Raw genomic sequence first — 14,194 nt, 5'->3', positions numbered from 1 at the left:
GAACAAATTGGTTAATAAAATAATTCATGAATTATATTAATACCCTTTGTATATTGTCCTTATGTGGTTTTTGCATATAAAGAAAAATAGAAGCAAATATTAGCTTAATGGTTGTCTAATGTTTAACTAATACTAAGCAGGATTTTGTGGTTGGATCGTAATACGGAAAGATAATTTATATTAGTAGATTCATCTTTGAATCCCAAGTTTATTCTCTTATAAGCATTTTAATATGTATTTTTTATTTAATGTTGTTTAAAGTTTTTTATTTTCAATTAATGTTTATAATTAAAAATATTTTTTTTTGTTTTTAATAAATAAATTTTTTATTTATAAAATCAAATAATAAATACGCAATTATTTTTAAAAAAATCAACTAATTCTTTTGATATGTTTTTCTTAATATATAATATTTATATGTCAAATATTTATTTTCTCCACCTATATTGTGATTATGATTATTTCTAATATTATAAAATCAAATAATTATTTCAAATACACATTTAAAAATATATAATACTAAAATTTACTACACTCATGATATGAATTGAAAAATAAATATTACACATATAAAAATTATATTTACTAAAAATAATGATATTTGCAATAATTATTTGATTTTATAAATAAAAGAGTTATTAATTAAAAAAATTGAAAACAATATATTTATTAATTATAAACATTAATTAAAAATAAAATAACTTGAAACAAAATGAAATAAAAAGTACATATTAAAATGCTTATAGGAGGAATTGAACTTGAGACTCAAAAATGAAATTACAATTATCCAACCATCTAACCAAAAAAGTTAATATATTAAAAATATTAATTAAAAAAAACTTAAACAACATGAAATAAAAATATATATATGTAAGTAGGAGAGGAGTCGAACCTAAGACTCAAGGCAAAAGCACTAACATTTAACCATCTAACTAAAAGAACTAAATTGTTAATTTTTAGTAAAAACGCGCACTGTAAGATGCATTTTCATTTTTCTCTCTCCAAAAATAGTCTATTCTCGTAAATATCAAAACTGTCTAAAATCTTAATTATTAAAAAAATGACATATATATATAAATTACTCAATAATAGACCTTAAAAAAATATAAGCTTAAAAATACTAGAAGTTTTAATAAAAATAGTAATAAAATAAACTTAAAATCTTTGTCTTGTACATCAATTTGAGTTCTCGTGTCAAATCTTTTGTATGATCTACATATATGCTCATTTATCGACACAATAGACAATAATTGTAACTACATAGAAAATGATCAATTAAGGGTAAAATTAAGTAAAATTCATGTTCTAAATTAATTAAAATTTATAATAAAAATATGTCAATTTACCGCATTATCACACGCCATTTTTGTCCTAAATAAATTCTATTTTAATTTTCTCCTTTAGTTTCTTTTTTCCCTCCCTTGTTTTTTTCTTCTCTCCTTTCCATTTTCAACATGTGTTTGGCTCAAGAGTTTCCAGCCATAGTTCCTTGATGCTAGCACAAATGCAACGAATAGTCAGTGCAAAGGGTTCAATCCCATGTCCAATATGACCAAGATGTTGGACTATGGTTGCATTTGCGTTAGCACCAAGAAACTATAGCCGGAAACTCTCATGCCAAACATTTGTTGGAGAAGAAAGAAAAGAGAGAAAAAGAAAGAAATGGGAGGGAAAACACCTTAAAAAATGAAAAATATAGAATTTATTTAAAACAAAAATGACATGTCATGTTTTAATTGATTGGGAAAAATTGTTAACTTTTTTAGTTTTTTAGGTGATGGTTTATAATTTAGTACCACTTGTGAGCAAAATTATTATTTTTTAAATAATAAAAAATTTATATAGTTTAAATATTGTTTTGTGGTTTAAGCAAAAAAACAAAAAAAGCATAATGATTTTTTTACCCTCTAACTTCATAAGGACATTTAATCTTTCATTTAATTTTCACTTCTTTTAGCCATTGACTTACATTTTTTTTGTTAAATCACTACAAAATAGATAATTAACTTTGCTGACATGGTGAGGATTACTATGTAGATGACACATAAGTATTTAATTAATTTTTTAAAATTTTAAAATATTAAAAATGTTTTTTAGAATTTTAATAATTTTTAACTTTTAAACATAGTTTTTATAAATTTTTTTGAATTTTTAAAATTTTAAAAAATTAATTAAATCTTGAAGTGTCATCCATGCGACAATCCACGTGTATACGATGTCAACAAAGTTTAAAAAAAAGTTAACTTTTTCATTCATTTTGGGGGTAATTTAATAAAAAAATATAAGTTTAAAGACTAAAAAGGACAAAAAATTAAATAAAGGACTAAAATGACTTCTTTTATAAAGTTGGAGGGTCAAAAAAGTTATTATGCCAAAAGAAAACTGCAGATATAACTTTGTTGAGCCAAGAACCGCCATTTGAGTCCAATAACCCAATTAGGCCGGCCTTTAACGGCAGCCCTCTTGTCCTTGACTACGGTTGGCATTGGATTTTGCATCGGCCACGTTCGATAACCAACGTCCACTGGATGGCACAACCTTATTTTTATGCATTTTGTAATACTCCACTCACCTGCTTAGCTCCTTTCGTTAGTTACATACATACAATTACGCCGGTCGGGTTAGCAAAAAAGAAATTGTCATTTAGACTCCCGTGACCCTTCAACACCCATTTTTCAGTTCTTTGCTCTTCAAGTAACGAACCAATGTAAGTCTCCCAATTCTCTCAGATTATCATTTTCATGGCACCAGCTTTGTTTTTCTTTTTTCCCTTTAATGTTTTTTATGTTCTTTTTGTTGGGTTTTGGTTATCTTTGCATTTGAATGAACTGGCAGGGAGAACAGGTTGAAGCCAATGGATGCTGAGCAGCTGAGAGAGTATGGTCACAAGATGGTTGATTTCATTGCTGATTATTACAAAACCATTGAGAATTTCCCTGTTCTCAGCCAAGTTGAGGTCTCTATAAATATATCTATCTCTAATAATTTTTTTCCCTTTTTTTCTTGCTTTATAGTTTCCGAAAGAGTTGTATGGAAATATAATTTAAGTGTAAATGTATGTCAAAGCCCCAAAGGTCAGATTTTTGCTCTCTAAAACTGGGTTCAGATGCTTGTCTTATTTACATGGACTAATGTGATTTGATGGTATTGAATTGATTTTTCTTAGTTGGCCTTGTTTATTTGTGGTCATTTATATGCAGCCTGGATACCTTCGTAACTTGTTACCGGATTCTGCTCCTAATCAACCAGACTCTTTTCAGCATGTTCTTGATGGTGAAATTGCTCAATTGATTCTTGAATTTATTCGATTACATAATAAACACTATAAAATATGTAGAAGAATAGAGTAATGACAAAATGTATTGAGTCTTTGGGTGCATCACCATGTGATTTGGGATGTATTCTCCTATATAATTGCTCTAGTTATTTGTGAATTTTCATGAATAAATATTCTTCTGATTGCAGACATTCAAGCAAAGATATTGCCAGGGGTTACTCATTGGCAGAGCCCAAATTATTTTGCATACTATCCTTCCAATAGCAGCGTTGCTGGATTTGTGGGAGAAATGCTGAGTGCTGGTCTCAATATTGTTGGTTTCAGTTGGATTACATCTCCTGCTGCTACAGAGCTTGAAATGATTGTTTTGGATTGGCTAGCTAAGATGCTTAAGCTACCTGAAGACTTCCTTTCAGCAGGTAAGGACTTCAGATTCTTTAAAAAAAAAACACTGATATAGAATGCAATGGTGGGTCCAGGGGATTTTCATTGAATTATTTCTAGCATCACAATGTTTCAGTCTTTTTCTTGCTTAATAAGAATGAAAGAGTAACATATCTCTAAAGTTTATGGAATGAGGTTGGTAATTGTGTTGCAGGACAAGGTGGTGGAGTGATACAGGGCACAGCAAGTGAAGCTGTTCTTGTTGTACTATTGGCTGCTCGTGACAAGGTTTTGAGGAGGGTTGGAAAAGATGCACTTGAAAAGCTTGTAGTTTATGCTTCCGATCAGATGCATTCTTCTTTGCAAAAAGCTTGTCAGGTATCCTTGTAAATTAGGGTTCATATCTAGTTTTATTTTTTTATTCTTTTTTGTGAGATTAATGAAATGAAGATAATGTTCAAATCATGTATGACTACTTGATCTATGTATATTACTTTATCCACTGCAGTAAAAGATCACGTTGCTATTATCTGTTTGTGTTAATTGATTTACATATTTATTATGCAATGGCAGATAGCAGGAATCCATCCTGAGAATTGCAGGCTTCTAAAGGCAACCTCTTCTACTAACTATGCACTTTCACCAGAGTTTCTGAGTGAAACAATTTCACAAGACCTGACCATTGGGTTGATTCCATTCTTTTTATGTGCCACTGTAAGAAGCAAAAATTTATTGATGTTAGTTTCTTTCAATCTTTTTCTCTATCATGTGTACTTTTTCCTTTTCACTTCCCCAAAATAACAATTAATGAGTACATTATTAGATGCTTACTTTGTCGGGTATTTTCCCTTGCTTTGTTGAGCATAGAAACCTATTAGAATATGAGTCCTATTTGTAAAGCTTATGCTCATTTACTTATCATTTTGATTGATACCTTTTTTATCATGAATACAGTTCAAAAATTTGATCTGTGAATGGTATTTAAATTTGCAGGTTGGCACTACTTCATCAACTGCCGTTGATCCTTTGCTGTCTCTAGGAAAGATTGCTAAGGTAATTTAGCTAATGCAATAGTCTAGAAATATGAGGAGGAAATATGCTCTGGAGTCTAGACCAATATAAAATTTCTGTGTTTGACTGGTTGATGAATAAGTACCTTCATATATACTGTTTAACTTTTAGGCATAAATTCTGTCAATAGTTGATAAGATGGAGATATCAAGCCAACTCTGTTACTGAAACATAGAGCACAAGCATTTAAAATTAACTAAAATGATTAAAATTTAATTTTAGGTCATTTACAAGGATTGTATAACCTCCTCACCCTCCTTTTTACAAGACCTATGTTATCTGGAATTAGGGTAAGTGTCGGATATAGTATGTGTTGGCATTGGTATGCTCACTATTTCCAAGTTTTTTCATGTATTTGGAGGATCATATCCTATACCCATATCCAAATATTTGTGGAACATAGTACTTCAAGAAAAATGAAGAGTCCGACTAACATAGCACAAGGCTATCTCCATGAAGTTTGTATTGTATGATGCATGTTATTATCCGGTACATTTGAGGGAAATACAATTTAACTATACTTGTATGCTTTGCCTCTGGACAGAGTAATGGAATGTGGTTCCATGTCGATGCTGCATATGCTGGAAGCGCTTGTGTATGCCCGGAATTCCGTCATTACATGGATGGTGTTGAAGAGGCTGACTCTTTCAACATGAATGCACATAAGTGGTTTCTAACTAATTTTGATTGTTCTGCACTATGGGTAAAGGTATGCCATCTCTATTTGTTTGCATATAGCAACAACAATAAAATTTCTCTTCATTACTCTATGCACTCTGTTTTGAAATTGATGGAGGATCTGATTTATGTACATTATCATTTGATAGTTTCTTTTAAGTTTAACAAAGATAAATTACTGCAAACTTTGCGCTCAATTCTATGTAACTACTGACATGAATCTGTTGTATGCATGGTATATATATTAGGCCCAGGCTTTCTTGCTTCAGTTTGCAACTACTGAACTTGCCTGATGTGCATGGCTTGTGAGTTGGGAGTTGTTAGACTAATTTGCGGTTTACCTAGTATATTATCCTGGTTTGGGATTGTCAGATTTCAGAATATTTAAGTATATCAAATATGATTCTAAAAATATTCTATCCCTAACTTTAAGGCTGTACAGTATCCCTACAATTATTCTGTTTCCTAGCGTAAAGTTGCCTTAGTTAGGCTAACTATGTGTATAAATATGTATGTAATCTCTTGTGGAAAATATAATAGAAAATATCCTGTTTTTCACATGGTATCAGAGCCTGTTATTTAGCCCGATTTCTGGGATTTTTTAGCCGGTTTCTTTAGCTTTTTTTTTTCTGACTCCCAACCAGTCCTCAAGTCTATAGAACTTGTTCAGACACAACATGACTGAAACTGTCAAGACCAGTAACACTGGGGAGGGCTCAGAAATTTCTGTAAACAACTCAAATCCAATGAGTGAGTTTTAGAATATCCAAGTAGCCTACAGGCTAAATGGAAAAAATTATCTGAAATGGTCCCAACTGGTTCGTACCTTCTTGAAAGGAAGAGGAAAGCAGAGTCACTTACTCGGAACTGGACCTAAAGAAGGGGACCCTAAGTGTGATGCTTGGGATGAACAAGACTCTATGGTAATGTCTTGGTTATGGAACTTTATGATGCCAGAAATCAGTGATACATGCATGTTTCTTAGCACATCCAAAGAAATATGGGAAGCTGTGAAGCAGACTTATTCTAAAGTTCGAGATGCTGCTCAAATCTATGAAATCAAGACTAAGATTTCATCCACCAAGCAAGGAAGTCGATCAATCACGGAGTATTCCAATCTGTTGCAAAGTTTATGGCAAGAGATGGATCATTACCAGTGCATTCAGATGAAGTGCAGTGAAGATGCAGCACTCCTGAAAAGGTTTGTTGAAAAGGATCGAATTTATGATTTTCTTGCTGGACTGAATGTTGAGTTTGATGCAGTAAGAGTTCAAATACTTGGAAAAGAGGAACTACCATCACTAAATGAAACAATTGCAATTGTTCATGCTGAGGAAGGAAGAAGAGGAGTTATGGTGGAGAACAATCAAGTGGATAGTTCAGCCTTGGTTACTAATGCTGTAAATGAGAGGAGATTTGGCCTGGAGCAGCCAACTAGTGAAGATAATAAACAGATAGAACGTACAAAGTCTTTTAACAAGGATTCCGTATGGTGCACCTACTGCAAAAAGGCTCGTCACACTAAAGACAGATGCTGGAAACTCCATGGGAAGCCACAGACAACAAACAAAAATTTTTCAGAAAAAGGTGGACAATCAAAGGGACAAGGACGAGCAAATACAGCTAGACAGCTAGATAAAAAAAACAATTCTCAGGAATTACCTATTGAATTCAATAAGTAAGAAATTGAGAAGTTAAAAAATTTGCTGGGATCATTGGAAAAAACTTCTTCAACAGGTACTTGTAGTTTGGCCTTTTCAGGTGTATCCTCTCCTCAAAGTTCTAAAGTCTCAAATACAGATACCAAAAGTTCTTGGGTCATTGACTCAGGAGCTACAGACCACATGACCCACTCCTCACAAAAATTTGTTTCATATATACCTTGTTCTAGTAGTAGAAAAATAACAGTAGCTGATGGTTCTGCATTGGCCGGTCAAGGTGATATTGTTATAAACAAAAACCTTACTCTTAAAAATGTCCTTCACGTTCCAAAATTATTTACCAATCTTTTATCCATTAAAAAAATTACCAAAGACTCAACTGTAAAGTGGTTTCCTATCACAATCGGTGTCTTTTTTAGGAACAGAATTCGAGGAGGATGATTGGACATGCTAAAGAAATAAATGGCCTATACTATCTTGAAGAATCCAGTGAAGAAGTTAGTGTTCTGAATTCCTCACATTTATCTCTCATATCCGAGTCTATTAAAACCAATAAAGACCAAATTTGGCTCTATCACCTTCGCCTTGGTCACCCATCGTTTAGAGTCCTTAAAATTATGTTTCCTTCACTATTCAAAGGATTAACTGTTGAAAAATTTCATTGTGATATCTGTGAACTTGCAAAACATAAACGTACCTCTTTTCCAGTAAGCAATAAAAGAACATCCATTCCTTTTACTCTTGTTCATAGTGATGTTTGGGGGCCATCCACTATTTCAAATATTTCTAGAGCTCGGTTGTTTGTATCCTTTATTGATGATTGTATTCGTGTGTCTTGGATTTTTCTTTTAAAACAAAAATCTGATGTTAGGTCTGTCTTTCCAATTTTTTACAACATGATCAAAACACAATTTGGGGCCGAAATAAAAAGGTTTAGGTCAGACAATGCCAAGAATTATTTCAATCAATTCCTCTCAACATATTTTCAAGAAAGAGGCATTATACATGACTCATCTTGTGTTAGTACACCCCAATAAAATGGTGTAGCCGAAAGAAAGAATGGTCACATTTTAGCCATTACAAGAGCCCTATTGTTCTAAAAAAACGTCCCTAAACAATACTGGGGGGAGGCTGTTCTAACTGCTACTCATTTGTTAAATAGATTGCCTACAAAGGTCCTTGAATCTCAAAGTCCTATGCAAGTTCTAGCCAAATTTTTTCCTAATTTCAATACCTCCAGTAATCTTACTCCCAAAGTATTTGGCTGTGTCGCCTTTGTCCATGTTCATTCTCAAAATAGAGGGAAATTTGATCCACGGGCTGTCAAGTGTGTCTTTCTTGGATATTCTTCCACTCAAAAGGGGTACAAGTGCTATCATCCAGCCACAAAAAATTTTTTTGTAACAGCTGATGTTACTTTTGCTGAACAAGAAAATTTCTTCACTCGTCCTTGTCTTCAGGGGGAGATCTTATTCACAGAAGATAAGGACAAAGAATTCTTTCTTCTTGACATTCCAGCTCTTGTCCAGCAACCAAACACTCTCATTCCAGCTCTAAACACTCCCATTCCGGCTCCTGTCCAGCAATCAAACACTCTCACTCAGACCTTGCCTGCTACCCAACCTGCCCAAATTGAAACAATGACCCCTATACAACCTGAAACTGAGCCTAGTACACCCAAATCACCAAGAGGAATTCAGGACACTACTCGTCCGTTACTGGTTTACTCAAGGAAGAAGGCACCAGTGCAAGTTCAATCATCTTCTTCTCCTATACGACCTGAGGTAACTGTTGAACCTACTTTGAATTCTAATACTACAGATTTAGATGATTTTCCCATTGCTATTAGAAAGGGGACTAGAGCTTGTACAAAACATCCCTTGCCCCTATTCATGTCTTACAAAAACTTGTCCCATAACCACAAAGCCTTTCTTAGTAGCCTAAATTCTATTTCCATTCCTAAAACTGTATTCGAGGCATTAGAAGATGAGAATTGGAGCAATGCCATGAAGGTTGAAATGGAAGCTCTTGAAAAAAATAAGACATGGGACTTAGTGAGATTACCGGAAGGAAAGAAACCGGTGGGATGTCGCTGGGTGTACACAGTGAAATATAAGTCAGAAGGTTCTTTGGAGAGGTACAAAGCAAGGTTGGTTGCTAAAGGGTACACTCAAATGTATGGGATAGACTATCTTGAGACATTTGCCCCTGTTGCAAAGATGAACACTATAAGAGTGTTGTTGTCACTAGCTGCCAACCGAGGCTGGAAATTACAGCAATTTGACATCAAAAATGCCTTTTTACACGGTGACCTTGAGGAGGAAGTCTATATAGATGTTCCTCCAAGATTCGGTCCAAATACAGGACAGGCAGTTTGCAGACTAAAAAAGGCTTTATATGGACTAAAACAGTCCTCGAGGGCTTGGTTTGGAAGATTTACCAAAGTGATGCTCAAGTTGGGATATAAACAGAGTCAAGGAGATCATACTCTGTTCGTAAAACATTCATCTTCAGGGGGAGTGATTGCTTTATTAGTCTATGTTGATGATATTATTGTGACTGGTGATGATCTAGAAGGAATGGAGAAGTTAAAAAAATGCCTAGTAAAAGAATTCGAAGTCAAAGAGCTAGGTAAATTAAAATATTTCCTTGGTATTGAAGTGGCACACTCTCGGGAAGGAATATTCATATCTCAGCAAAAATACATAGTTGATTTGTTGACAGAAACAGGCAAGTTGGGCTGTAAACCAGCAGAGACACCCATAGAGGTGAACCACAGACTCGGAGATGTATTAGAAGATACAACAGTTGATAGAAGGTCATATCAAAAACTTGTGGGGAAGCTTGTTTACTTGTCCCATACCAGACCAGATATTGCCTATGCAGTAGGTGTTGTAAGTCAGTTTATGCACAATCCTAAGGAATCACATCTTAGTGCTGTATATCAGATTCTACAGTACTTAAAAGGCACGCCAGGCAAAGGAATCTTATTTAAAAAAGGAGAAAATTTAACCCTTGAAGCCTATACCGATGCAGATTATGCAGGATCTATGGTTGATAGAAGATCGACCTCTGGTTACTGCACTTTCCTAGGAGGCAACCTTGTGACTTGGAGGAGTTAAAAACAAAACGTTGTGGCTAGATCTAGTGCAGAAGCTGAATTTAGGGCAATGGCTCTTGGAGTTTGTGAGTTGTTATGGCTAAAGATTATATTGGAAGACTTGAAGATCAAGTGGGAAGGTCCAATGAAGTTGTATTGCAATAATAAGTTTGCTATCAATATCGCACATAATCCAGTTCAACATGATCGAACGAAGCACGTTGAGGTGGACAGACATTTCATAAAGGAAAAACTGGACAGTGGCTTAATTTGCACTCCATTTGTGTCCACTGATGAACATCTAGCAGATATACTTACCAAAGGATTGTCTGGGAAGTTGTTTCAGAAATTAGTAAGCAAGCTGAGAATGGATAATATCCACTTCCCAACTTGAGGGGGAGTGTTAGATTTCAGAATATTTAAGTATATCAAATATGATTCTAAAAATATTCTATCCCTAACTTTAAGGCTGTACAGTATCCCTACAATTATTCTGTTTCCTAGCGTAAAGTTACCTTAGTTAGGCTAACTATGTGTATAAATATGTATGTAATCTCTTGTGGAAAATATAATAGAAAATATCCTGTTTTTCACAGGGATAATTGGGGTGCAGCATTGACCAACAAAGTAACATATAGGAGTATATACGTATGAACTAGCAAAACTGTCTCATCAACATGTCATAATAATTCTCAATTTCGTAAACATGTTTTAGCAAATGCCCTTCATGTTAAATGCTCATATTTCGTTGTTGCTTATTGTGACAGGATAGAAGTGCTTTGGTTCAGGCCCTCTCTACAAATCCAGAGTATCTGAAGAATAAGGTTTAGTTTTCTTCTGTGTTGATGGAAATTTTGATTTTGCCCAAATCTCAAAAGTTTTTAGTTACTATTCTGTAAATTGGTTGTGCATGTTTGATGTATAAGACACATTTTGTTTCAGAAAATGGCCGACTCCAAACCTGCCAAGACCTGGTTTCTTATGTACAGTCGTAAACTTGCCAAGTTAGTGGTAGCTTGTCAGCTGGAGAAATGATCTGTACTATATAACCTTCCACTGAAGATAGAAATGGATTGATGGACTCTGAAAACTTAAAAAAAATCAATTAGTATCAATCCTTTGATGGACATCAAGCTTATCAGTTCACATGATTTAGACACAGTCCGTATTGATTGTAAATCCATGAATCATATTTTATTAGCTTATTCAAGAATCACTAGTACTGATCTTGAGAATATCAAAGTCTTTTAGTTTGTAACGAGAAAACAATAAATGGGAAAAAAAATCATAGCTGTAGGTTAAAATGTGTTCCCAGGAAGGAGAGCAATGGTGAGTAAGTAGTAACAGTTTTCCGTAATGTCTAAAAGAAAGTCTAGTCGGTTGACGACCATCTTAGACCTTGACATTTATAGATAAAACATTCCTCAAACAACTGGTGGCTTAGCCTTTCTATGTAGTGCGTATGTGAATCTTTTACAAATTGATCTTCATTCCTTGCTGCTGCTATATTATAATATCAAGAACTTTAGTCATATTGAATTGGTGGTTTTGCCTCTTATTATTTGAGCAATGAATCAAACCTGAATAAATTAGGCAACTATTCTATTGCAATATCTATAATAAGTGTGTTTCCTTTTGTGCTTCACAATGCTACCAATTTTAGGCCTCTCAAGCAAACATGGTTGTAGATTACAAGGATTGGCAAGTTCCTCTTGGACGTCGGTTTAGGTATGCTTTTTGACATTATGCATTGAAGATATGAACATATTTCCATTTAAGATGAGCATATGTGCATATCGATGCAAAATTAGTTACTTGAAGGAAAGAGTTTTGTACACAATTGTAATTTTGTTCTTCCTGATGAATGTAAGACATATTCTCTGCGAGTTCTGTACCATATTTTGCTAACAAATTATGTATTTCTTTTTCTCAATAAAAACTATTAAATTAACGGAATAACTTTATTTATATAATCAACAAGAAATTTCCCCCAACTAATCCATTGCTTGCCTCCAGATCACTGAAACTATGGATGGTATTACGACTGTATGGCTTGGAAAACCTGCAATGCTATATAAGAAGTCATATCAAGTTGGCCAAACATTTTGAGAACCTGATTGCTCAAGACCCAAGATTTGAGGTTGGTGTGCTCTTTATGAAGTTGGTTGATTGGCCATACAAGCTTTTTGGTTTTTGTTTCTGCCTTTCTTCTATAAAACTAAGACTCACTTAAAATTCTTGAGTTTTCTATTTTCTATTATATAATTGATGTAGATCTTAACAACCCCTTGAGGATACATACATGAATATAGTCATTGCGACTGGAAATGATAGGCTAATGAGCAAAGTTTAAATCAAATGATCAAACAGTTGATGTTTTATGCTATAGATGGACCATTTTAAAATATTTGGCATTTGCATGCCTGAAAGTAGTCACCATGACTGGAAACAGTATATATGCTAATGGGCAAATCTTAAATGGAATGGTCAAACCGTTCATTTTTTATATTCTAGATGAATCATGCAACACCATTTTTTTATCTTAAACCAGAGTGTCAAAGCATGTGCTTTGTACCATGGCTCTATCCCCTATGAGCACCATCTGATGTTTTAAAGAAAGATCTTCATAATATTAATAATGAGCAGATACTGAAAATAAAATCACCCTAAAGCATTGGACAACTGGATGTACAGATGGCTCTGTTAACAATTGTTGATGCTTGCAAATTATTGCCTCTTCATTGGACACGAAGCTCATGAATATTATAATTAGGCTGACAATGTGAGACTGACAAAATGCTTCCCAATGCTTTCTGGAAATTGGACCGCCAATCTGATCTGATAATCCTGTATATAATGCTGAAATTGGAAACTAGTTTTAAGTTGATTTTGGCATGATATCTTGGTGTCCTTTTTTCTCTTTTTTGCATGTTTAATACAAGCTAACAGACAGAAGATAGCTTGGTCCTTCAGCGTAGGGAGTTTATGTCATTGATTTTTCATTTTCCATGCAAAAGTTGGTTAATAAAAATGAAACAAAAATGCAACGTTAGTGATGGATCACATGCTTTAATTCATTTGCGCAGGTTGTCACCCCCAGGATATTTTCATTAGTTTGTTTCCGCCTTCTGCCGGTTCGCAACGATGAATCTCATGGTAACAAATTGAACCATCAACTTTTAGATGCTGTAAACTCCACAGGGAGTGCCTTCATATCTCACACGGTAAGCTTGCCCATCTACAGTATATATATATATATATATATTCAAATCTGCAATATACATCTTTCTCGAGAAATATTAAAGGAATAATGAAAAAAAGGGGAAATGGATTTATGTCTTTGTTTAACGTGGAAGGCACACTATCTATCAATCAGTTATGATGACTGCAGGTTTTATCAGGTAAATACATACTAAGATTTGCAGTAGGCGCCCCATTGACTGAAGAGAAGCACGTGAATGCAGCATGGAAAGTTTTGCAAGACAAGGCCACTTCCTTACTAGCAGAATCCTTGTGATAAAAATTTTCTTGTGTTTAATGCATTGATGACCATCTTAAAAGGCCGTTATTGCAATCCTGTCATAATATATATTTTTCCTGAAATTGTTGGCTTTTTTTCTTTGTATTAATTATCAGTGACACCCCTTTGAATATTACATCACCGAGATGCATTTGTGATTATCCAATTGTCAGTCCGAGTCAGAACCCAGAATATGTAGCCGTGAAGGCTGAGTTTTTTTGTGGTTTGGGTGGGTGCTGGGTCAACCTCAACCATGGACTTCTAGCTCAGCATTCCATAAAGAAAGAAAAAGGGTTCTTCAATTGAATCCCCTTATTTGAAAATAAACACTACAACCTACTGTCTTCTTTTTGCACCACTCCACAATAGAAGCATGGGGAATTTTCTCTCTGCATATTTCATATCATGTTCATCAAGCATGTTTTCAATCATGTCGTGTCATGCTTATTAGACACGTTATGTTCGTATCCTGGGGGTGTTTTTCTATAATTTGTCAAATTATT

The 14,194-nt window shown here is 34.1% G+C and overlaps 1 protein-coding gene across 3 annotated transcripts; it reads left to right on the top strand.

Moving 5' to 3' along the window:
- The first annotated feature begins 2,442 nt into the window (after positions 1–2,442).
- LOC121232334 (phenylacetaldehyde synthase) lies at positions 2,443–14,018 on the top strand. 3 transcript variants are annotated; one of them, XM_041118093.1, is made up of 13 exons: positions 2,443–2,707; positions 2,836–2,956; positions 3,201–3,273; positions 3,466–3,696; positions 3,876–4,039; positions 4,235–4,375; positions 4,655–4,714; positions 5,277–5,441; positions 10,939–10,995; positions 11,835–11,899; positions 12,188–12,311; positions 13,258–13,395; positions 13,573–14,018. In XM_041118093.1, coding segments are annotated over exons 1-13 (1,356 nt in total). In that variant the 5' UTR covers positions 2,443–2,705; the 3' UTR covers positions 13,588–14,018. The 3 variants fall into 3 exon arrangements, 2 of the variants coding, with proteins under 2 accessions (XP_040974027.1, XP_040974026.1); XM_041118092.1 differs by having other exon boundaries at positions 13,563–14,018; XR_005930715.1 differs by lacking the exons at positions 13,258–13,395; positions 13,573–14,018 and having other exon boundaries at positions 11,114–11,899; positions 12,188–12,249.
- Positions 14,019–14,194: the final 176 nt, after the last annotated feature.

This window comes from Gossypium hirsutum, chromosome A07, assembly GCF_007990345.1.
Source record: "Gossypium hirsutum isolate 1008001.06 chromosome A07, Gossypium_hirsutum_v2.1, whole genome shotgun sequence".
Classification (NCBI taxonomy): Eukaryota; Viridiplantae; Streptophyta; class Magnoliopsida; order Malvales; family Malvaceae; genus Gossypium; species Gossypium hirsutum.
The sequence above is the reverse complement of the archived record's forward strand: the minus strand, read 5'-3'. Positions and strand labels throughout refer to the sequence as shown.